Source organism: Varanus komodoensis, unplaced genomic scaffold (assembly GCF_004798865.1).
Source record: "Varanus komodoensis strain SLA01 unplaced genomic scaffold, ASM479886v1 scaffold89, whole genome shotgun sequence".
NCBI lineage: Eukaryota > Metazoa > Chordata > Lepidosauria > Squamata > Varanidae > Varanus > Varanus komodoensis.
The window spans coordinates 164,379-186,927 of NW_025336587.1; the positions used below are offsets into that span (position 1 = coordinate 164,379).

Here is a 22,549-nt window from a genome sequence, read left to right on the forward strand (position 1 = left end):
GAGCACGCGCAAAAATAAAGGTTGCGAAGGAGTGGGAGAATTATAGAAACAAGGGAAAAAAGGAACGGGAGAAAAAATACTGCGCACGCGCGGAAATGGGGGAGGGGAATACAGCACTACGCACGCGCGAGGGAAAGGGCCCCGGATACGATGGCGTGCTCCGTGCACGCAAGAAAGACAGGGAGAAGCATTGCGCAAGCGCTGCGGTCGACGGCCATTGCTGTCTCCCACCATAGAGTCGGTCCTGACTGTCCTTTCCTAGACGTACCAGTTGACTGACTGCTGGATTGAGTATTCCGCTTTTCCCATGTAGACGTTCTAAGTGTCTCATCATTTTATATATTTTGTTGACTAGTTATGGCAATATTAAGGCAGTAATCCTATGCACACTGACCGGACACTGAGACCTACTGAACTCAGCCAGGTTCTGAGTAAGCATCAATAATCTCAAAGCCAAATACCTAGCCTTCCCTGCTGTTTATGTTCAACGAAATGTGTTGAAAATAATTCCTTTTCTCCGATTTTTGGCGATACCAAGAATAAAGGCCCTCCAGAATGGCCTGTCCTTAGCAATCCTCAGCTCTTGCCAACTCAAAACTAACGGAGTCAAAACACCTCTTACTTGGACTTCCTATTCTGCCTTTGATTTCCCCCTAGTATGATTGTCTTCTCCAGAGAGTTTGAATTCTTGTTGTTAGTCACGAAGTTGTGTCCGACCCATTGCGACCCCATGGACAACATTCCTCCAGGCCTTCCTGTCCTCCACCATCCCCCAGAGTCCACCTAAGCTCACACTGTGTCGGTGGCTCCATCAAGCCACCTCATTCTCTGCCCTCGTCTTCTTTTTTCCCCGTCAACTGTTCCCAGCATTAGACTTCTCCAGGGAGTCCTTCCTTCTAATTAGGTGGCCAAAGTATTTGAGTTTCATCTTCAGGATCTGGCCTTCTAAAGAGCAGTCAGGGTTGATCTCTAGGACTGACCGGTTTGATCGCCTTGCGGTCCAAGGGACTTGCAGGAGTCTCCTCCAGCACCACAATTCAATGGCCTCAATCCTTTGGCGCTCAGCCTTCCTTATGATCCAGCTTTCACAGCCATACATTGCAACTGGGAAAACCATAGCCTTGACTTGTACGCACTTTTGTTGGCAGGGTGATGTCTCTGCTTTTTAATATGCTGTCTACATTTGCCATAGCTTTCCTCCCCAGGAACAAGCGTCTTTTAATTTCTTGGCTGCAGTCACCGTCTGCAGTGATCTTGGAGCCCAGGAAAATAAAATCTGTCACTACCTCCATTTCTTCCCCATCTATTTGCCAGGAAGTGAGAGGACTGGATGCCATGATCTTAGTTTTCTTGATGTTGAGTTTCAAGCCAACTTTTGTACTCTCCTCCTTCACCCGCATCAAGAGGTTCTTTAGTTCCTCTTCACTTTCTGCCATTAGAGTGATCGGAGGTTGTTGATATTTCTCCCAGCAATCTTAATTCCAACTTGTGATTAATCCAGCTCTGCCTTTCTCATGATGTGCTCTGCATATAAGTTAAACAGGCAGGGGGGCAATATGCAGCCTTGCCATACTCCTTGCCCAATTTTGAACCAATCAGTGGTTCCGTGCCCAGTTCTCACTGTTGCTTCTTGACCCACATATAGGTTTCTCAAGAGACAAATAAGATGGTCAAGTACTCCCATCTCTTTAAGAACTTGCCTCAATTTGTTGTGATCCACACAATCAAAGGCTTTAGCATAGTCAATGAAGCAGAAGTAGATGTTTTTCTGGAACTCCCTAGCTTTCTCCATGATCCAGTGTATGTTGGCAATTTGATCTCTAGTTCCCCTTCCTCTTCGAAATCCTGCCTGTACTTCTGGTAGTTCTCAGTCCACATACTGCTGGAGCCTAGCTTGAAGGATTTTGCGCATAACTTTGCTAGCATGTGAAATGAGTGCAATGGTGCGGTAGTTTGAACATTCCCTGGCATTGCCTTTCTTTGGGATTGGAATGTAAACTGATCTTTTCCAATCCTGTGGCCACTGTTGAGTTTTCCAAGTTTGCTGGCATATTGAGTGTAGCACTTTTACTGCATCGTCTTTTAAGTTTTTGAACAGCTCAGCTGGAATATTGTCACCTCCACTTGCCTTGTTGTTGCTCAGACTTCCTAAGACCCATTTGACTTCACATTCCAGGATGTCTGGCTCGAGGTCAGTGACCACCCCATCGTGGTTATCAGGGACATTAAGCTCTTTCTTGTATAGTTCTTCTGTATAATCTTGCCATCTCTTCTGCCTCTGTTAGGTCCCTGCCATTTTGGTCCTTTAGCATGCCCATCTTTGCATGAAACTGAAACTTTCCCTTCATATCTCCAATTTTCTTGAAGAGATCTCTGGTCCTCCCTATTCTATTGTTTTCTTCTATTTCTTTGCACTGTTCATTTAAGAAGGCATTCTTATTTCTTCTAGCTATTCTCTGGAATTCTGCATTCGGTTGGGTGTTTCTTTCTCCCTTGCCTTTTGCTTCCCTTGTCTCCTCAGCTATTCGTAAAGCTTCCTCACACAGCCATTTTACTTTCTTGCATTTCTTTTTCTTTGGAATGGTTCTAGTTGCTACCTCTTGTACAATGTTGTGAACCTCCATACATAGTTCTTCAGGCACTCTGTCTATTATTATTATTATTATTATTATTATTATTATTATTATTATTATTATTACATTTCTATGCCGTCCCTTGCCAAAGCCTCGGGGCGGCTTACAACACAATAAAATACATTAGATCAGATCTAATTCCTTACATCTATTTGTGAACTCCACTGTATATTCATCAGGGATATGATTTAGGTCACCCCAGAGTGACCTAGTTCTTTTCCCTACTTTCTTCAATTTAAGCCTAAATTTTGCAACCAGAAGCTCATGATCTGAGCCACAGTCAGCTCCTGGTCTAGTTTTTACTGACTGTATAGAGCTTCTCCATCTCTGGCTGCAGAGCACATAGTCAGTCTGATTTCTGTGTTGACCGTCTGGTGATGTCCATGTGTAGAGTTGTCTCGTGGGTTGTTGAAAAAGAGTGTTTGCTATGAGCATCGTATTCTCTTGACAAAATTCTACCAGCCTGTGCCCTGCTTCATTTTGTACTCCAAGGCCAAACTTGCCTGTTATTCCAGTTATCTTTTGGTTTCCTACTTTAGCATTCCAATCCCCCATGATGATAAGGACATCATTTTATGGTGTTAATTCTAGAAGGTGTTGTAGGCCTTCATAGAACCAGTCAACTTCAGCCTCTTCAGCACCACTGGTAGGGGCATAGACTTGGACTACTGTGATGTTGAATGGTTTGCCTTGGTTTCAAACTGAGATAATTCTGTCATTTTGGAGATTGTATCCCAGCACTGCTTTTCCTACTCTTTTATTGACTATGAAGGCTACTCCATTTCTTCTGAGGGATTCTTGCCCGCAGTAGTATACCTGATGGTCATCTGAATTAAATTCACCCATTACTTTCCATTTTAGTTCACTGATTCCTAAGATGTCTTGTCATCTCTTGTTGACCACATCCAGCTTGCCTTGATTCATGGATCTTACATTTCAGGTTCTTATGCAGTATAGATCTTTACAGCATTGGACTCTCCTTTCACCACCAGATACATCTGCAACTGAGTGTCCTCTCAGCTTTGACCCAGTCGCTTCATTCTTCCTGGCACTACTAGTACTAGCCCTCCGCTCTTCCCCGGGAGCATATTGGACACCTTCCAACCTGAAGGGCTCATCTTCCGGCGTCATATCTCTTTGCCTCTTGATACTGTCCATGGGGTTTTCATGGCAAAGATACTGGAGTGGGTTGCCATTTCCTTCTCCAGTGGATCACGTTTTGTCAGAGCTCTCTGCTATGACCTGTCCGTCTTGGATGTCCCCGCACAGCGTAGCTCATTGCTTCATTGAGCTACGCAAGCCCCTTCGCCACGACAAGGCAGTGATCCATGAATGAGGGATTCTCATTAAGTGCCCAAAATATGACAACCTCAGTTTTGTCAGCTTTGCCTCTAAGGAAAGTTACAACTTCATATTATCTGTGACTCACTTGTTAGTCCATGTTATATGCAAAGCTCACCTTCAGCACCATGTTTCAAACAGACCCATTTTCCACCTGTCAGCTTTCTTCACTGTTCAACTTTCGCACCCATGTGTCAGTCTCAGAATTGCAGTCATAAGGACTGTGCTCAGATTCACAGGGGAACAGATTTTGTAATGAACCTCAAAAGAATTATTAGATTGAGCCCTCAGGCACCCTCTGCAGAGAGAAACCTTATAAACAGCACTGCTGGGTAGAGGTTGGAACCAGTTGCAAGCTTTAGAATACATACATAGTGTTTTATAGGTTCTAAGTCACATGGGACCAGTAGCTGGGCTGATGTTAATGAAATGAGGGGAACACAGTCAAAAGAATGTGAGAGATCTGAGAGGGGACAATAGCACTGATTACAAGAGATTGAGTTAACATTCAGGAAGTCAAGGATTTAGCTATGAGTTTGATCATGCAGATTAGAGTGATTGCAGTGCTACTAAAAAAAGCTTTTCTGGCTGCCTTATACGCTCTTGCTGATCAGCAAAAGAATAACGAAGGATTTACAGCCTCTCAGGCAAGCAGCAGATTTCCAATCTTAAAGTAACAGCAATGCTAAACAGTAGCCTGGCTTGGAATTCTGCTAGTTTAGAAAGGATCTGGATCCTTTAATGGTTTTCTATGTAGTTCATTGTTTGATCCTGCTCCTGGAGTTTATTCTGGTTCCTGGATCACTTCAATCTGTAGTTAAACCTGCATGGATGAATGGTCCATTATAGAACAGCAACATAAATGAAACATTTATATTTCCACATCATCTCCAGCCAAGACTTGCCAAAGAAAGGAATTAACCCACTGGATGGAAGTCTTGCATCAAGCCTTCACAAGTGGTTGGGGCATAATTCTGAGTTGCTGAGGCAGCTGGGAATGATGGCACACTTTCCCTTTGGCTTGCTGGGACAATTCTAACAACCAGCCTGGAGGTTATCTGGATAACCTTAAGAAGAAGTGTAAGGGGCAGCAGCCAGAGATGCCCCAGAACTTCATAGTTAGGTGGCTTCTTCATAAGTCACCTTTGTCATGGGCTTGGATCAACATCTTGCAAATTGCTGTTTAAGTTCAGAATAAAGTTCAGAATAGATGGTGTGCGTCAGTGAATGCAAAATGGATTAGCGCACAGTTAGGTATTCTACAACTTGGCTGTTGTAACCTTTTCTTGTAGAAGCATTTCTCCAGGCACTTGATTGTTTTCCTGCTTGGGCAGTGTGTGGAAATCTGACAGCCTGTCGCCATGTAGGCTCCGAGGACAGTTTGCTAGCTTCGCACTGGCACTGACTCACCACTGCACAAGCCAGCACAAGAACTTCTTTCACCAAGAAAGACCGTGGTTTATACAGTAAGGAAATGGGTGCTAGTTATGTGAGAACTGCGTAGCTTCCAGCTTCCTCAGGTCCAGCTGCCCATTGTTGGAGAAAACACCCCCTAGGCCGATACTGCCATACTTTGAAGCGGAACTGGGAGCCCTTGTGGTGTAGTGGTTCAGAGCGCAGGACTGGGACTCAGGTTCTAGTCCCTGCTCGGTCCCGGAGTCCATTGGGTGACTTTGAGCCAGTCGGAGACTCTCAGCCCAACCCACCTCACAGGCTTGTTGTTGTGGGGATAAGATTGAAAGCAGCAGGAGGAGAAGGATTTAGCTGCTTAGAGTTGGTAAGAAAACCAACAAAGGGATACAAATCTAATAAAACAAAGTGTTAAGCCCTTAGACTCTCCATGGCAGGGAAAAAAACCCCAACACACCCCAGTGCTATCAGATATGATGCTAACATTTTAAAAAGGGGGAAATCTTGGGACAACTTGAAGCTGCAAGTGCATAGGAGAAATATCTCAGCGGACCTGCTTTCAATCATAAGAGCAGAAGGGAGCGGGAAGTCTGCTGAGCTGAAATGACAATCAGTGTATCTCTTTCTACAATATCCCTTGTAGAAGGGATAGAATTAGGATGAATGCAGAGAGAGAGAGAGAGAGAGAGAGAGAGAGAGAGAGAGAGAGAGAGAGAGAGAGAGAGAGATGGATGTATGTATGTATGTATGTATGTATGTATGTATGTATGTATGTATGTATGTTCAGGGATATCAGAGAGTCAGGCTGCAAAGCAGGTTGTCTTCAGCTAAGTTTCAGTCCTTCCTTTTAAGATAAAAGTAAGATTCTGGTTCTCATGGTTCTGAATAGGGATGTGGCCCAGGAATCAGGGGGTTTTATTCATTCCTCAGGATCATTCCAGCCTAAATTGGAAGGCTTTATCACATCTATTTTATTTATTATATATTGAACATTTTGTATACTGTTGTAATAGCCTTTTGGCTCTCTGAATGGGTTACATAATAAAACATAACAATGCATAAAAACTACATAAATAAAGCACTTAAAGCATCAATACCTATATACAATAAAAGAATACAACATCCCTAGCACAACAGGGGCATTACATTTATATCGCACTTTTCTTCCTCTTGCATAGAACCAAAGATGGGTTACAATATTGTCCCCATGTCCATTTTATCCTCACAACAACAACCTTGTGAAGTGGGCTAGACTGAGAGTGAGTGACTGCCCCAAAGTCATCAGTCAACTTCATGGTTAAGTAGGAGCTCACACCTGGATCATCCACTAGGATCTTCCAACATTCTGGCCACTAGACCACACTGCTCCTTGAAGCAGGCCTGGGGAAGACGCCTACCCAAGATCCCCAAAGATGCTACCAATCCAGATAAGCAGTAAGAGGTCCAAAAGACCCATGAGGTCTCTCAGCTTCCTTTGCCCCTTTTGCTTGCTTTGATGCACAATTTGCACATGTGAAATTTACCATCATAAGTTAGGAGACATTTTCCTGGATGCATCCAGTATAATCTGTCGCAGCCAACACACAGCTGCTATCCGTGCATATTTACATGGTAGACTGGGGCCGGGGCAGGCTGGGTCGGGCAGCAGCCAAAGGTCCACACCACAGGCTTGTTGCTGCTCTTCTGCCTTGCAACCTACTTGCTTGCTTGCCTATTGCCTACCTTTCCGCCTGCCTGTCAGCAATCCCAGGAAATTTTGGAGCTGAACCACAAAGTGAAAATGTTTCAGAGAGGTCCATGTCATGGTTGACTATAGGTCCATCTGCTGCCACCTTCTCTTACATGGTTGGGGCAGAAGAGCAAATTGGGGGTCCACATTGGCAGGTCAAGTTTTTTGCGGGGAAAACTTTCCACTGGGAATTAGCTATCCCCACCCCATACCCCCAGGAGAAGTTGGATAATTCCTGAGTTAATTTTGAGCAGGATAGATCCCAAACTTCACTTGTGATGGGAAAACTTTCAGGCTCAGACACCAGAGCACTGTTTCTCCTCCCCAACCCTACATTGGTGATGGGAATTATATTCCAACACATGTGAAAGGAGGTCTGGTTGGGGGAGGCTGGGGGTAGATCATAGTTGGCTAGATAGACCCACTCAGTAGAAAGCAGAGATACTTATATGCTTATGGGGTCAGCCCCCATCTCAGGGGTGAAGGATAAGATGGGATTAGATGATAAGGTCTTCCTGAGAAGGAGTAGCTGAGAGCCACAGAAAAGCACTTGGTTAAAGCTTGGCTTGCCATTATTCCAGTTTAAATCAATCCCTTATTCACAACCATAAGGAGTAGAATTCTTTATTTTTCAGAGACGACCCACAAGTTTGTGGTGAAGTTTTACAGAACTTCTCCAGCTCAGTCACTGGGAGCTTTGGTTTAAGGGGCCGATTTGGTGAGGAATGTGTGGGAATTAGCGCCAAGAGAGAGGTGGACCTCTTCAGGAGGAATATTGAGTTCTGCTGAGAGTAGCTGCCATTTAAGCCTCATGTAATCATGGAAAGAGATTAAGGAATGGCTGAAAGAGACTAAATTAGAGGGGGGCAGATAATAGAGGTCTTACAAACCGGTAGGAAGTGATTTGGGATGTTTAGAAGCTATTATCAAATCATGTAAGCTTCTATGTGCTTTAGGAGAAACAAGATTATTGTCCCTGTTCTTTTTAATAACACTGTGAGGCGGAGGAAGAGGAGGAAGGCTTAATCCCAAGGGGGAACTACTAAACCTTGTGCAGCAAAAAGAATCGTGGGATGCAGCTGTTAGAGGAACTCCCTTGCCCCAAGAGGAGACCCAGACTGGTTTTCATCCACTCCTAACTACAGCCTTCTTCACTGCATGCAAGCCCTCCACAGGTTTTGGACTACAATTCCCAGCATCCCTGACTGTTGCAAAAGCTGAAGATGCAAAGGTTCTCCAGATTCCTCAAAGTCCATCCCGTCTCATGGCCGTGTCAGTTTGTGGTGGCTTTTGTTTTGCTTTCCATGTGAAACTTTTTCCCACAGGTTATTCAAAATGAATGCCCCTTTTGTGCACATCTTTGAAATGTACACGTTCTTCTCGGACTAATTAAAGCACATCTGTGCTTGTTTCCAATGCATGCATTTTAATGCATATTTTTTAGAGGGATGTGTGCTGTAAACACATTTTGCACATGTGTGCATGCATGTGTGTGTGTGTGTGTGTGTGTGACTCACCCTCAGGCTCAGAAATATGCGGGGCTTCAACCAATATGCGTGACACCAAATGGAAACTTGCTCTCCCTACCATTGGCTATGCTGGTGGGAGCCGATGGGAACTGCGATCCAAACCAACTAGTGTGTCCCACCTTCGGAAGGTCAAAAAGACCATTTGGTCATAAATGGCCATTTTTCACCTCAGAACACATTTTTTCTTTGCTTTGTTTCTCTTTTCTGTTTCCTTCTCTGGATCCAAGCAGAAATCAGTTATTCCATCCATGTTTTCTAAGAGGCTTCAGTCCATCTTGCTGCATTACTGAAACCACGTTGATTGTTTTACTATCTCAAGGAATAACACTGTGTACTTTTGTAGATTACACCATGTTGTTACTTAAAGTTAATTCCTGTGTAGTCATGATTTTGGTGTTCTTAATATTCCACTGCTATCCTTCTTTTGTCTTCTTTCATTTCCAGCAAGAATCTTTTCAAGTCACTTCTGCATTCTGTCAGTAAGTAATAAGGTATCCTTGACATAGCTTAATTCTCTATAAAAATGTCCCCTATTATGGTGGTTCAGAGTATGGATCTTTACATAGTTAAATGGATACCAATCAGAGATGATATCAAGCTTGTACGAACCCTAGGGTTTGCATGATTAAAAAGGAAAATGGGGGAGTCCTCTCCCCAAACTCACCCTAGAGGACTCGACAAAATCCAAGACTATAGGATTATTTACTGGTAGACTCTTGCTGTGTCAGAGAGTTGGAAACCAGGGTGAAAGGGGTGATGAAGGGGGCATTATGGCTAATTGGGTGAGAAAAAATTAAACAGAAGAAATGGCACCTGGCATTCTGATCTTGTGGGACATCTGCTTTGTGTGTCCTTTAACCTCTATACTAAGGGTTAATTTTGTATTAAAGAGACTGACTTGATAAACAACATTCATGGGTGTAACAAGGGTTATTGAAATACATGCTGTCAGAACCCATCCACACAATTTGTTACCCATAAACAACCCATACCATAACAAATCATGGATAGCTTATGATTAATAAGCCACACTTTGTTAGCATGACTGGGTTCTGATAATGCTATAACCCACATTCAGACCAACCCATACTTGAAATTTGAGTGTGAGGTAGCTTATTGTCTGAACCCAGCCAATGAGAAAAAAACAAAGGCTAATCGCCTTAAAAAAAGAATCCAATAAACAAAAACGGAAATACTTCAGAGTGTATGTGAAATTAATTAAAGCTAACAAGTGGGGGCGGGACTACAGCAGAATGCAGGCTGTAGCTTTATTTTTTTAAATTGATAAACTCGCTATCCACATTAGAGACTAAACCTTTAGGCGAAAGTGTCCCTTCTACATTTTCCTGTATTTATAGCGGCCCCCATGCATTGCGTCAGAAAATGTTTCGAGTGCATGCGCGGCTGGCGTCGCTCCTGATCCCTCCGTCGACCTCAAGGCAGAGGGAAGATACCTCACATTTTTCTCGAATACGCATGCGCTGCGACCGACCTTTGTCCCACTCCCAACCTGCTTGTTCGCTCGGCGCAGGCGCATAGCTTTCCTCCATTTCCCCCCCCTCCGGGGGGGTGGTCCTGTCGGGCGCCTGCGCACTGAAACCCACGGCCGCCATTTTGTGCCTTAGCAGAAGAGGCGCGCGCGCTGGGCAGTTTTTTTTAAAATAAAATTGATTTAATTATTGTTTTAACTGGGTGCAGTATAAATTATTTTAACAAGCGGGCGGAAGTCCCCTTCCGTAGCTGCATGGCGGCAGAAAACCAGGCTGGGCTCGCCGCTGAGGCGGCGATTTCCTTCAGCGGAGGTGGTCCGGATGGTTTCAGAAGTGGCCTCGGTGGCGGGACAATGCGGCGTCTCAGTGACTTACGAGTGATCGACCTCCGCGCCGAACTGAAGCGCCGCAATCTGGACACAGGCGGCAACAAGAGCGTCCTCCTCGAACGGCTGAGGAAGGTAAACGAATGCAGGGGACGGGAGCGGTTCGGGAAGGGTTAAATTCTCTGCGCATGTGCCGCCGCCGGTGTTTCTCGGTTCATAGATTCCAACACCCCAAGACCTCTTTCTGCAGCTGCTCTTTCCGGGTTCACTGTGACACTTCTGGGGTGCTGAGGTTGCTTTTCTCGTGCTGGAGCGTCCATATTGCAATTCCCAGCGTGCCTACTCCGGGTCTTTTTGCTGTCTCAGTTTGCATACAATTATATCTTAAAGAATAGTGGAATTGTCCTGCTCGATCACAGTCAGGATCCATTTATCCAGTATATTATTCAGGATTCATTTATCCAGCTATTGTTCACACAGAGGACACGATACCTACTCATTGAAACAAACGGGACATTCGCACAAGAACGCCTTCTCATTCATGTTCCCAGTAGTTGGAATGCAGAAGCATGCTACTTCTGATGTTGGAGGTCGCCTAGAGCCATGAGGACTAGTAGTCTTTGACAGCCTTCTTCATGGATATGTTGAATCCCATTTCAAAGTATCCAAACGGGTGACTGTGCCTACCTCCCATCCCTAAGAAACACTTTTCACACTTAAAACCTAAGAAAGTCAAAGGAGCTCTGCTGAATCAGACCCAGGCCAGCATTCTGCTCACTATCTCTTAGCCTTGTGGGAGACAGCAGCACAGTGTGAGTGGGGAATGCTGGGATAAGTGGGACTTTTTTCCTGCCTTGCTTGCCTGCAATTGTGCCTGGAGTAATTTAAAGTGTGGTGCATCTTAATGTTTGCTACTGAGTGCTTGTTTGGTGCTGGGAAGAACTTATGAGTGAGCCAATTTTGGTGCTTTGTTCCCTGGGTGTTGTTTGTGCTGGATTTCTTTGGTCAGAACTCAGATCTGCCTCCATTCTACATTTAACCAACAACGTTATCAATGGGAAACCTCACTGGGCAGTTCTAAGCATCTCTTGTTAATCTCCTCTCTTTTGGTTTGCAATGTAAAATTACAGTTACAGTCTGTATTAGCATCAGTAGGATAATGTGTAAAATCCAGGAGCCGTATTTTGTTCTTGAAATGAGACCTGATTCAGGAAAAAATAGAACTTTGGCTATTGGATAGTATAGAAGCATAATATATCAGCCATGAATAATTGCAATAATATTTGCACATAGCTTTTAAGGGCTGTGAAAGAATTTTCCATATTATCCCCCAGCATCTCTTAAAACACAGGAAGGTTGGTTTTGTGAACAGGAAATAGCCCTGAAGGTTTTTTGCTCTATAATTGTTGGCACAGGCCACATTGTTTGACACCCTTCTAAATGGGTGCTGCTGCTGCTGCTGTTGGTTTGGAGTGTAATGTTTTTGAATTCCACCATACAGCTTTGGCTGTTAGGCAGTATAGGAAAAAATAGTAAGTACAAATGCATTTTTAAAAGCCTGATAATTTTATTTCCTAGAATATTTCCTGCAAAATGCAATGATGCTTTATTTATAAATACCAACTTTGTGTTTTTTAAACAGGCTATTGAGGATGAAGGAGGAAATCCTGATGAAATTCCAGTGCCATCAGAAACAGCCCCCAAGAGAGTGCCCAAGAGAAGTAGCAAAGGTATGTAAAATAATACAGGAGGATTTCCACTGTTAAGTGAGAAATTGAGTTTACCTGCAAAAATTGAAAGTGTAGTGTATTCACACAATCCTTCTGGTAATACAGGTTGCCTGAAAAATAGCATGTTTACTCAGGAATTCACACACCAGACAAAGTTGATTTTGCTGTGCTGTTTGTTTCTTGGTGTTCCAGCAGATGTGGCTATAGATTGATCCAAATGCATCTATGTTGAGAAGAAAATCCTACAATGCTCAGCAGGACATACTCTCTAGAGAATATAGGTGGGATTGCAGCTTGAAGCCCAGGTCTCACAAGTGACAGATGGGGAGGCAAACATGTACTGGGGCCTCAGAACTATGGGTGGATCTGTTATACAAATCCCTGCATGAGGAAGGCTGTTCTAAAAGCTTTGCACCATATTTCCTTCACAGAGTTGTGAAATTAATATTTTGTAAAAAGTTTCTACTGACATTCTAGGAGGCTGGTATAAGATGCACTGGCTAAAGACTCTCCCAGAGAAGGAAGGTTTAACTGACAACCAGGGCAAAATGTTATAATGGCCATGTGTTTTGTTAGGGAGACACTGGTACCAAAGGTACAGGAGGGCCAAAGAGGCTCCAGGAATGCCAAAGGGAGCCAAGTGGGTGACTTTGGGCCAGTCACAGACTCTCAGCCCAACCTACCTCACAGGGTTGTTGTTGTGGGGATAAGATGGAGGAGGACAATGATGTAAGCTGCCTTGAGCCTTTGTAGGAAAAAGGCAGGATATAAATTGAAAAATAAATAAAAATAAATAAATACTGTTAAATTATATCCAAGGAGAGAGGAATTCATATTCGCAAGGACAGGACGGGATTGGAGGACAATAAGAGCAAATTATCTTCACCTGGAATTGTCCATGTGCTATCACTCCATAAGCTATCTGGTTGACTGGGGAATAAAAAGTCAGCCCACAGGAGCTCCATGTACCTCTTTGAGGAGAGGTTTCATTCTCGCGGCCGGAGGCGCTGACGAAGAATGCTGTGCTGCATTGTGTGTTTGATTGCTATGATGACTGCTTTAGTGTTTGTGTGTTTAGCTAGGCTAGGTAAAGCTTTGTTTTTGTGTCTGAGGAGACCAACTGGGTTTGGGGGCTTTGACTGGCTGTGAAGTGTGCCAGTGCCCCTCTCCAGTTCCTCCTTTCCTTCACCTCCCTCTTTTGTGTATTTGGTGTCTTGTTTGTTTTAGTACTCTCCACCCCTATCTTTTAACCTCTTAATAAATTCTTTTTTCCCCAGTGCTTGCACTGTCATGTGCTGAATCCAGAGTCAGGTCTGGGGTTTGGGATCAGGGAGAGTCTGGGTGGATTTTAAAGCCCAGCTGGTGGTGGAAGTGGGGAGTGTGGGGCAGCTGTCTGCTGCAGCTGGTGAAAGTATACTGGACTATTAGTTGTGAGAACCAGCCTTTATTTCTGGTTCTGAAACCTGAAACTATTCATATTTTAATTTGCTTAGTAGGATCATCCTGTCTTGTAAAGGCTCATAATTTGTATATTGTAATCGAAATATTTCAGGTATTTATTCAACACGTTTGTATTCTGCAGTTCAGTCATAAGACTACTGAGAGCACCTTACAGGAAATAAGAATCAGGCATTCCCTACCTTTGGGCTCACAATCTAAAAAGGCATTGGGGGGAGGGGAAATGAAACACCTGATGGGGATGCTTGACTCATTTGCATAGGTGGCTGGCGATGTACTTGTTGAATTTAGCTCTTATTCTCCTTGCCTGGCCTGTTCCTCTTTCTTTTCTTAAGTTTTTCTTCTTTTGTCCTTAAGTTTAATCTATATGTTCTCCCTTCTCTTCCGGGTAAGATGCTTCCTCAGATGCAGTTTCTCTGGCAGCTGGGAAGGGAGAAACCATCCCAGGTCCTCAGATTGGGCCAGCTGCTTTTCCTGTTCAGGGCAAGATGATCCTTAAAGCCCTGAGGAGACCAGAGAGGTCCCTCCCTTTAAGAAGGCTGCGCAAGCAGTTTACAGAGATCCATAATAAGTCGATTCTTGCCTGGAGGTTTATGGTGTGAGTCTTTAACACTCTCATTTTTTTAGGGCGTAGACCAGAGGAAGAAGGAGTTGAAGACAATGGACTTGAGGATGACTCTGGAGAGGGGCAGGTATGTCTAACTGCACTTGCAGCTGCAACATAACAGTTCTGAGTTGAAGTTCAGGCAACTATCATATCTGGCTTTTTCTCTTTCTGCAGGAGGATATTGAAACAAGTTTGGATAACTTGCAGGATATTGACATGATGGATATTAGTGTGTTAGATGAAGCTGACATAGATAACGGCAGTGGTACTGAGAGTAGACTGGGCTCCCTCTCTGATAGCAAAAGAAATGCTGGTGCAGAAAGGAGAGACCTTCCAGAACAGCTTGCAGGATGTCCCGTAGGTAACATGGAGACACCTCCACCCTTGTCAGATATTAAAGAAGAACCAAGAGAAATACTAGTTGCCATGGTATGCATCTCTTAAAATGTGCAGAATCAGCTCCATAATCACCATTGTGTTATTTTATTCAAATAAAGATAGCAGTAATAATCTGGGTATCTACTTATAACCCCCATTAAACCCATGCTTTTTGGTGGCATTCTTGGCTAAAATCTGTAAGCTTTAAATGCATGTTTATAAATATTGTCCATAGTAATAAGAATTCAGAAAGAACTTTGAAATCAAAGTTGAACATATGTTTTTTCCATATGCATTTCCATTGCTCATTTTCCTCAGTGTTAGAGATGGGTGGTGTAGGTATGGAAGCCTGGGTTAATTGCAGCCCATTTAATGGCTTGATTAGATTTGCATATTTGTATAACCCTATTTTCTGCGTATTCAGCTGAAAGTTGGGGTAGTTTGAACCTATAAGGAAACGCCCAGGGGCCAGGTTAGGTACTCTGTATAGTGCAACTAATCAAAGTGAACTGATACCCATTTTATAATCTCAGTAAACAGAAATTCTCAGGTTTCAGCTATTTCAAGCTGCTGTTCTAAGCAAGCTGAAAAGTCATTTGTGAACTGATTCCAGAATAAAACTTAGAACTGGGATGCCACTTGCAAGGAACAAGTGTAACCTGTAAAGTGTTTGAATGCATGTGAGATCCTAGGTCAGGACAAGGCAAGTTTATTGAATGCGGAGTTGTATTTGGATGTGGGAGAGGTGGGCTTGAAGTCCCTCTTCTGCAGGTTTCCATCTTGGCCAATGAAGAGTGCTCTCCAGATGTCACTTTTGGAGCAGTGGGCAGTTTGCACATAATGCTGAGGCAGGGTGAAGAGCAGGTTTGGGTGAACAAGTGGATGTGCCAATTATGTTCTGAGGAACCCTGGAGTTTCTTGCAAGCTTTTCAAGGCTTCTCCTGGCTGAGACAGCAATGACACGTAACCTGCGTTAGGCCCCTTTGCAGCATATTTAGGGTATGTGGTAGATGCACCTGAGTTCCTTGCTAAATGGGTCGCTCTGGCTGGCTGTGCATGCTCCTTCGTGGCAGATGGGCTTTGGACCAGGCAACTTCCCTAGTCTGGGGTACGTGGGAGAGGAGAGTGTAGGTTTATGAAACCTCAACAAGTTTCGCTAACCACTCCTGGATGGGGAGAAGCCACCCAATTGTTGCAGAACATGAGCAGGAGGGTGCTGCAGTTCTGCTCATGTCCAGCTTTTGGCCAAACAGAATGCTAGATCTGATAAGCCTCGGGCCTGATCCAGCAGGGCTCTTCCCTCACCCAAGAGCATCCACAGGACTATTCCCTGAAGGCAGTAGGACGTTAAATGTGGCAAATTGTGCATCCCTTAGAAAAGAGAAGCTCTGTTTCTGTCTTGTCCCAACCATGCATACCCTGGGGGACTGGGTAATTTTTCTTGGCAGAATTAGTGTAAAGACTGCTTACTTCATCGAGGTAATGAACGAAGTAGGCTACATTTAATTGGGATAGAAGTAAATGATGCCAAAATTGTGTTGTCATCAATATTAGGAATATGATTACTTTGCTAATGTTACTTGTTGATTTTGCACTGTAATGAACATCCAGAGAGCATGTTGCTAACAATAGGTTGCTAAGGTATAGAGCACATGGAAGCAATGTTCTCTCTTTTTCATGCTCTCCCTGCACCACACACTGGGTATGGACATGGGAGAGCGATAGGGCAGCTGTGGCAAACCCATCCTGCACTTTCTCTCTCTCTCTTGAGTTCATCTCCCCTCCTATCAGCATGGTTAATTCTTGGCAGCTTCAAAGCATGGGACTTGTGGGAACCAGGCAGATGATAGACAGCTATTCTGGCAGTAGAGTTGATTGCCCATTGAGTTCCTTCAACCCATCTAGTTCTACTTTGTTGCTTCACTCAGTGAGTGTAAAAGCCAGTACTGAGTGGTGGGCTGGTGTACGCAGTGGAATAGGTTGTTCCACCAAGTAGGAAGGTGTTGTATGCAGGAATGATTGTGGGCATGATCTGCTGAGGCTGCAGTTGCCTGGTTTCCCCTGGTGTGTTGACAGAAGGCAGAACAAAGCGGTGTTTGCCTCACCAACCTCAACCTGGGGAAGGCAGGTTCCCTCCCTGCTTTTTGTCAGCACACTGGGGATTGAGACTGACACAACCTGGGTGCTTTGGGGGTTCTCCTGATTAAAGCAACCAGTTTTCGATCTCTTGTGTGTGCCATTTCGCAACCGATAGCTTGTATGCCAGTCATGCTCTCTTGTTGCATATGTAAAATGGGATCCAGCAGAAAGAAAAGGTGATGGAGAGAGAAGAGTAGGAAAACAGGTAAAGCTCTCCCAGGGGACAGAACCATTCACCATTGTAGCAACACCACCACCACACTCAAGAATTCCTGTTGATTTTCATCATTTTTTAATTTCCCCAGTTCCATTTATTGTGATTTTTGCAGTGCTAGCAAATACTTGTTGACTAGCAGCTAATTGTGTGTGTGTGTAGCAGGGGGTTAAGGGTTGCTGGATGAGGGGGTGCTAATGAGCAATTTTGCCTGTTTCTCCTTTGGAGTTAATTTTAGTAAAGGTATGTGGCTTTTTAGGAAGATTGACATTGTTGTTATTTCTCTTAGGCAGAGGGTGAAGATGCTGGTGACGTTCTCGATCGGGCATCCTCTGACTTTACACATTTGAAGGTAACACTGAAAAAGTGATGTGTCTGTTTAGAGCTTATCATTCAGGACAAGGCTCGATGTGGCTTTCTGGTTTGAGATCAACAGCAAAGAGCCTCCCTGTTTAAGCCTCAGTTGGTCCTAGTCCTCTTTTATCCTCTGTCCCACTTTGCACTAGGAAGCAGGTCATGAGGAATGGTAGAACTGGCAGAACTGAATTACCTCTTGTTAGCCATGCTCCGGTGCAGTTGTTACATTCAAGGTCTGGATAATTTCTCATCCAGTGGGTGCTTTGACTTCCATTTTTGGAGTGCCTGAGAATCTGGTAGAGTCATGGTTGTTTTAAATGAAACAAGAGGAATTTTTAATAACTTAGGTGTCAGAAATGAAATGGGAGCTTGTTTGTCTCTTGCTGTCGAGGATGTTTTCTGAATGGTGGATGGAATAATGGTCAAATTACCCAACTCAGTGTGCATTGTGGCATGTGCTTCTCACAGACCCATTTTAAAAATATTCATGCTTTTTTTTTCCTTTCTTTTAATAAGCACTAGTGGAAATTTCTGTCCAAATCAGGGTTATTTGTTGCTTGTTTTCCCAAATGAAGGGAAGCGAGCTGCTGTTCTGTCTGGTGTAACACTGGTCCTTTGTCTAGCGTTCTGAACCACTTGATGGGCATTTGCTGCAGTCATGAACTTCTGCGCAGCATTTCTCTGACTGACTCAAGTCTTGGGAAGGGCCTAACATTTTTGCATTGGTTGGAGATTGAAAGAATGAGGCAAACGCCGCCCAGAGGCTGGTGGTCCTCCTTACAGTTGTGAGGAATAAGAGCTGGGCAGGAGAGGCAAACACAAGAAGTGAAGCAGGGCTCTTGGGGGCAAAGGGCTTGATCTCCCTGTGGCAAAGGCCAGAGGGTGCCTTCCTCTAATTTTGCTGCCCTGCAGGGATGGGCACTTTTCCAAGAGGGAGGATGCAGCTAGCCCCCATCAGCTGTGCCGCCCTTGCTGGATGAGGGGGCTGGTTGGGCTTTCCCCTTACTACCCTTACCTTGGGAAGCAAGGGAGACAGCGCATCACTGCTGCTGCTTTCTCCTACAAAACGGCTGGAGAATGTCCCATGCATCCTTCTGACTGCTCTCTTGCTTTTGTTCTCTGCTTGTCACATGAAGTGTTATAACATTGTTTTCTTGTTTGTTTTAATAGGAACTTGAAGAGTTTCCCTTGGAATCAGGTACTGTTCCTTAAAAACATGCTGCGCCTCACGCGTCTGTTCTGAACTTTCCACATGGTTTTATTCCATTAATATCTATAATTCAATACTCTGACTGGTATGCAAACCAGTTCAGAGGGAAAAAGCCACAGAGATTGGAAATCTGGTCATATCACCAGATCTGTAAGAGCACCCTCTATTCTTATTTTACAAGATCAGTCTCTTGAGAATGAGTGACTTGCTTTAAATCCCTTAAATGGGGAGCAAACAAAACCCCACAAGCAGCAGCCCTGTGTGCAGAGCAGATCTTGTGATAGTATGCACTGCCTTTGCACTGTAACTTTGACTAGAAGTGCAGTAGAGTATAAAAGTAGGGACCCAAAACAAAAGTGGATACGTGAAGACAGAAGATGGGCTGGTCATGGAAATTCATTCCACTTTGCCTTCTGCACGACAAATGCATTCCGATTCCATCTGAAGTTGTTCCAGTGTTCTCATGTGGACTAGTCAGTAAAATCTGGAAGCTGAACTGTGACAAAGAATTGATACAGTCTGTATAAGCATCCTGGACTTTGGAAGCTAGTTTCTGGAAGAATGAAAAAGCTGTGCGACTGTGTGAAGACAGCCAAGGAAAAAGCTGGGAATGCCATGATAAAGGTTTTTCTTCCTTCTCTCTTTCAGGCAGTGCTCTGGTAGCCATGTTAGACTGCAATGAGTTGTAGGCGTTTGAATGTGATGTACCCGAGGGTTTTCCAATCTCTGTGTAGCCTTAGCCGTTCTCTCAGTGTTAGTCTGGCAGCCATGCCTGTCCCGCATTTGTCTTTGCTATGTTTCCCTGGTGATTAAACCTTGTGCCATTCTATTCCTGTTAAATCCATAGAAAATGAGAAAATGCTCGACATTTTGGGTGACACTTGTAAATCTGAGCCCCTTAAAGAAGACGCTTCTGAAGCGGAGCAGGCGCAGGAAGCGAATAACCCGTTGCCAGGCAAACAGGCAGCCGAGGAAGAAGAAGAAGACACGCTTGCCACCACTGCTCAGCCGGATGAAGACCTGTTAGAAATGGACAGCCAGTCAGGCCAGGTTTTGGCCAAGCACGAGGAGGAAGAAGAGGAGGAGGAGGAAGAGGAGGAGGAGGAAGAGGAGGAGGAAGAGGAGGAGGAGGAGGCGAAGCACTTAGTAATAGCAAAAGGGGAGCTGAGCGAACAGACAGATGAGGAAGCCAATCTGGACTCTGACTCTTTAGCGGTAGAGAACAGGAGTGGTGGAGGAGGAGGTGGAGGTGAGAGTAGCAGAGCAGCCCAAACTCTGGAAGCCAGTAGTGAGGAAACTGCGGAGACGGACACAGGTCCCCAAGTGGTTAGCCAAGATGCGGAGAAGATGGAAGCGAAGGCTAATTGTGAGGAAGAGTCCTCTGCCACTAGAGAGTCCTCTGCCAAAGAGGGCGGTGATCAGAACACGAGGTTTGTTTTTTCTCCGTTTTAGACCAGATGCTGTCTTTTTTTCTTCCCCATTGGTCGTTTATGAATGCAAATGCATTGTGATTCCTCAAATGACCCTGTTGAGGGCCTTAATGAGATTGTAGCTTATTATAGAAGCTTCTTTTAGTTGTCCTTGCACACTTTTTTGGTAGAAGATGTTTGTTTTTTTCCTTTCTTTCTGAAACAATTTATGTTATATGTCTCAATCTTCAAAGGTTGCATTCTTAACCTTTCTCCTGTAAGCAGTTAGTTCTGTTTTGGTCATCTCTGACCTCCCTGTTGAGGTTTGGAAAGCATTTCTCCCCGACTCCCTTACCCAGATGGTTAATTCTCCTTTCAGAAATGAGTGTCCTGGTAGGTATCTGATCATAGCACATGCAGTGTTGCCTGCTCTGTCTCCATATGGCCTCTTTCTGATTGAGTCACAGTCTATTCTTTTCTCTTTTCTTTTTCTGTCTTTAGCCCTAAGGAGGATGCAGAGGCTAAAACTGCTTTGAAGGATGAGAAGGGTAAGCTTTTACCAGTATGATGTTTTTTCCTGGCATGGCAGCATTCAGTTTTCTTCTGACTTCAGTGAACTTCCTGGAAAAACAATGGCCTTTTTTCTCCCAGAGCATTTCCCCCAGTCCTTCTGCTTCCCCACCCTGCAGTGTTTTCTCCTGGTTTGGCAATGCGGCCTGGAGCTGATAAGACTTGGTGGCCAAAATGTACGCAGGGCAGCATGTTGGGAAGGCTAGACTAAGAGAAAGCATGATTGGTTTGTGTCTCGCACTAAAGCCCATGGCTGCTTGAGGGTTTGAGACCCAGTCAGTCCATTGTAGATGCACCATCACGTTGCTTGATAGAGCAACAGTTGGAATTGGAGGTGAAGTGCTCCTTTCAGTGCCCCTTCTATGCTGGAGCATCTTGTCTGCAACCTGAAGAGACAAGTGCCTGTTGGCCACTATTCTTTAGTAAGGCAAAGGCACACTTCATGTGCTCCAAAACACATTTGTTTGTTCTCTTCAAAAGTGGTTATATGTACAAGGAATTAAATGGGGATGAAAAGGAGGCTGCGATCTCACTTTGACACAAGAAGCTAGTCACGTATTGTGAATAAAAAAAGCCTGCTATAATTATGGGGTAAGGTTTGGGGAGTGTGCTGTTATTGGCATTATAGTTACATCCCAGCACTCTTCCCAGAAGTTGAAGTCTGTCCCGATCACATCCCATTTTATCTTCACAGCAATCCTGTGTCAACAGGGCAAGAGAATGTGTCTGTGAATGTTTTAAGGTCCCCCAGCAAGCTCTGTAGTCAGAGATCTGAACTTCAGCCCCACCAGTCTCAAGTCTCAAATTCTTTAACTGTTACACCACAGAAACAACAGAGTTTTGTAGCACCTTCAAGGTGAACAAATTTACTTGGGCAAAAGCTTTTGTGGGTACTGTCCACTCCATCAGATGCTTGGAAGTTTATGCCATAATAAATTTGCTAATTTTAATTTGGCGCATGACTTTTTTTTATCCCTCTGTCCCCGAGATGAAATAATCTTGGCTCTTATGTCCAAAACCAACTGTCTGTTGCTGTGTTACAGACTTCCTGCATGGCACCTCCAATCCTGCATGCCATCTAAAATTACTTATTAATCTATTAATTTATATGCTGCTATATTAGCCCACGCTTTGGCTCTCTGAGTGGCTTATAAAAAAACAGCCTACCTTTCAAGAAGCCCTTAATCATGCATCACTTTCAGGTTTGCTTGCTTTTTTCCTTGCTTTCTCTCCCCACTTTCCATCTCAGATGTCAAAATATTTAACTCTTCTCTCCACTGTAACACTGATGTAGGTCGCTCCAGTGATAGCCCTGGCAGGAACCTGTGGGTTAGTGGTCTTTCCTCTTCAACCAGAGCAACAGATCTGAAGAATCTGTTCAGTAAATATGGAAAGGTACAGCTATCAAAACCTATAAACCTGTTGCTTGTAAGGATTCAGTTTTGTCTCAAGTTTAACTGGATCACCATTCTTCTTGCTGTCTCTTTCTTCTTCATCTTCCTGAATATCAGCAGTCTCTCTCCAAATTAGTCTGAACCACATGGGCAGAATCGGCTCCTTCAAGCCAGGTGCTACGACTGGCTCTGTAGGAACATCATGCTGCAGCGCAGGAGAGTTCCTTCCTGTGTCTCCATGCAGTTGTCATTGGGTCCAGGGACTCTGCTGCCATCATTCTTGAGTGCTCATGCTGGTGCAAGCACTCCCTCAGTTTCTCCTGGAAATTGTTTTCCCCTGCAGTTTCCACTCCTCTTTCTCTGTAGCCCTCTACGCCACACCAAAATTCTCTCTGGAGGGTTTCCTGGCCCCTTGGAGCAGGTGTTGGGGTGAAACATAGAAACAGATTGAGTCGGAAGGGGTCTCCCGGGCCATCTAGTCTGACCCCCGGCTCCAGCCGACTCTGCTTACGACATGCCCACTGTGTGGATGTCCATGGGTGGGAATGCTTCCGCTCATGAAACACTTTCCATCAGTGGCAGAAGAGTTGTTTACAATCCTGTGAGTATCACCATAGCTTTTTAA

The 22,549-nt window shown here is 44.4% G+C and overlaps 1 protein-coding gene across 5 annotated transcripts in view; it reads left to right on the forward strand.

The window, feature by feature from the left end:
- Positions 1–10,244: 10,244 nt before the first annotated feature.
- Positions 10,245–22,549, forward strand: part of LOC123016859 (scaffold attachment factor B1-like) — a 28,562-nt gene continuing 16,257 nt past the window's right edge. For 2 of the 5 annotated variants that reach the window (XM_044417545.1, XM_044417546.1), the window contains exons 1-9: positions 10,245–10,593; positions 12,101–12,188; positions 14,274–14,338; positions 14,428–14,682; positions 17,274–17,336; positions 18,512–18,539; positions 19,399–19,981; positions 20,462–20,508; positions 21,825–21,925. In XM_044417545.1, the coding sequence (XP_044273480.1) occupies positions 10,387–10,593; positions 12,101–12,188; positions 14,274–14,338; positions 14,428–14,682; positions 17,274–17,336; positions 18,512–18,539; positions 19,399–19,981; positions 20,462–20,508; positions 21,825–21,925 (1,437 nt within the window). In that variant the 5' untranslated portion in view covers positions 10,245–10,386. The remainder of the gene's footprint in view (positions 10,594–12,100; positions 12,189–14,273; positions 14,339–14,427; positions 14,683–17,273; positions 17,337–18,511; positions 18,540–19,398; positions 19,982–20,461; positions 20,509–21,824; positions 21,926–22,549) is intronic. The other 3 variants (XM_044417548.1, XM_044417549.1, XM_044417547.1) reach the window with 2 other exon arrangements.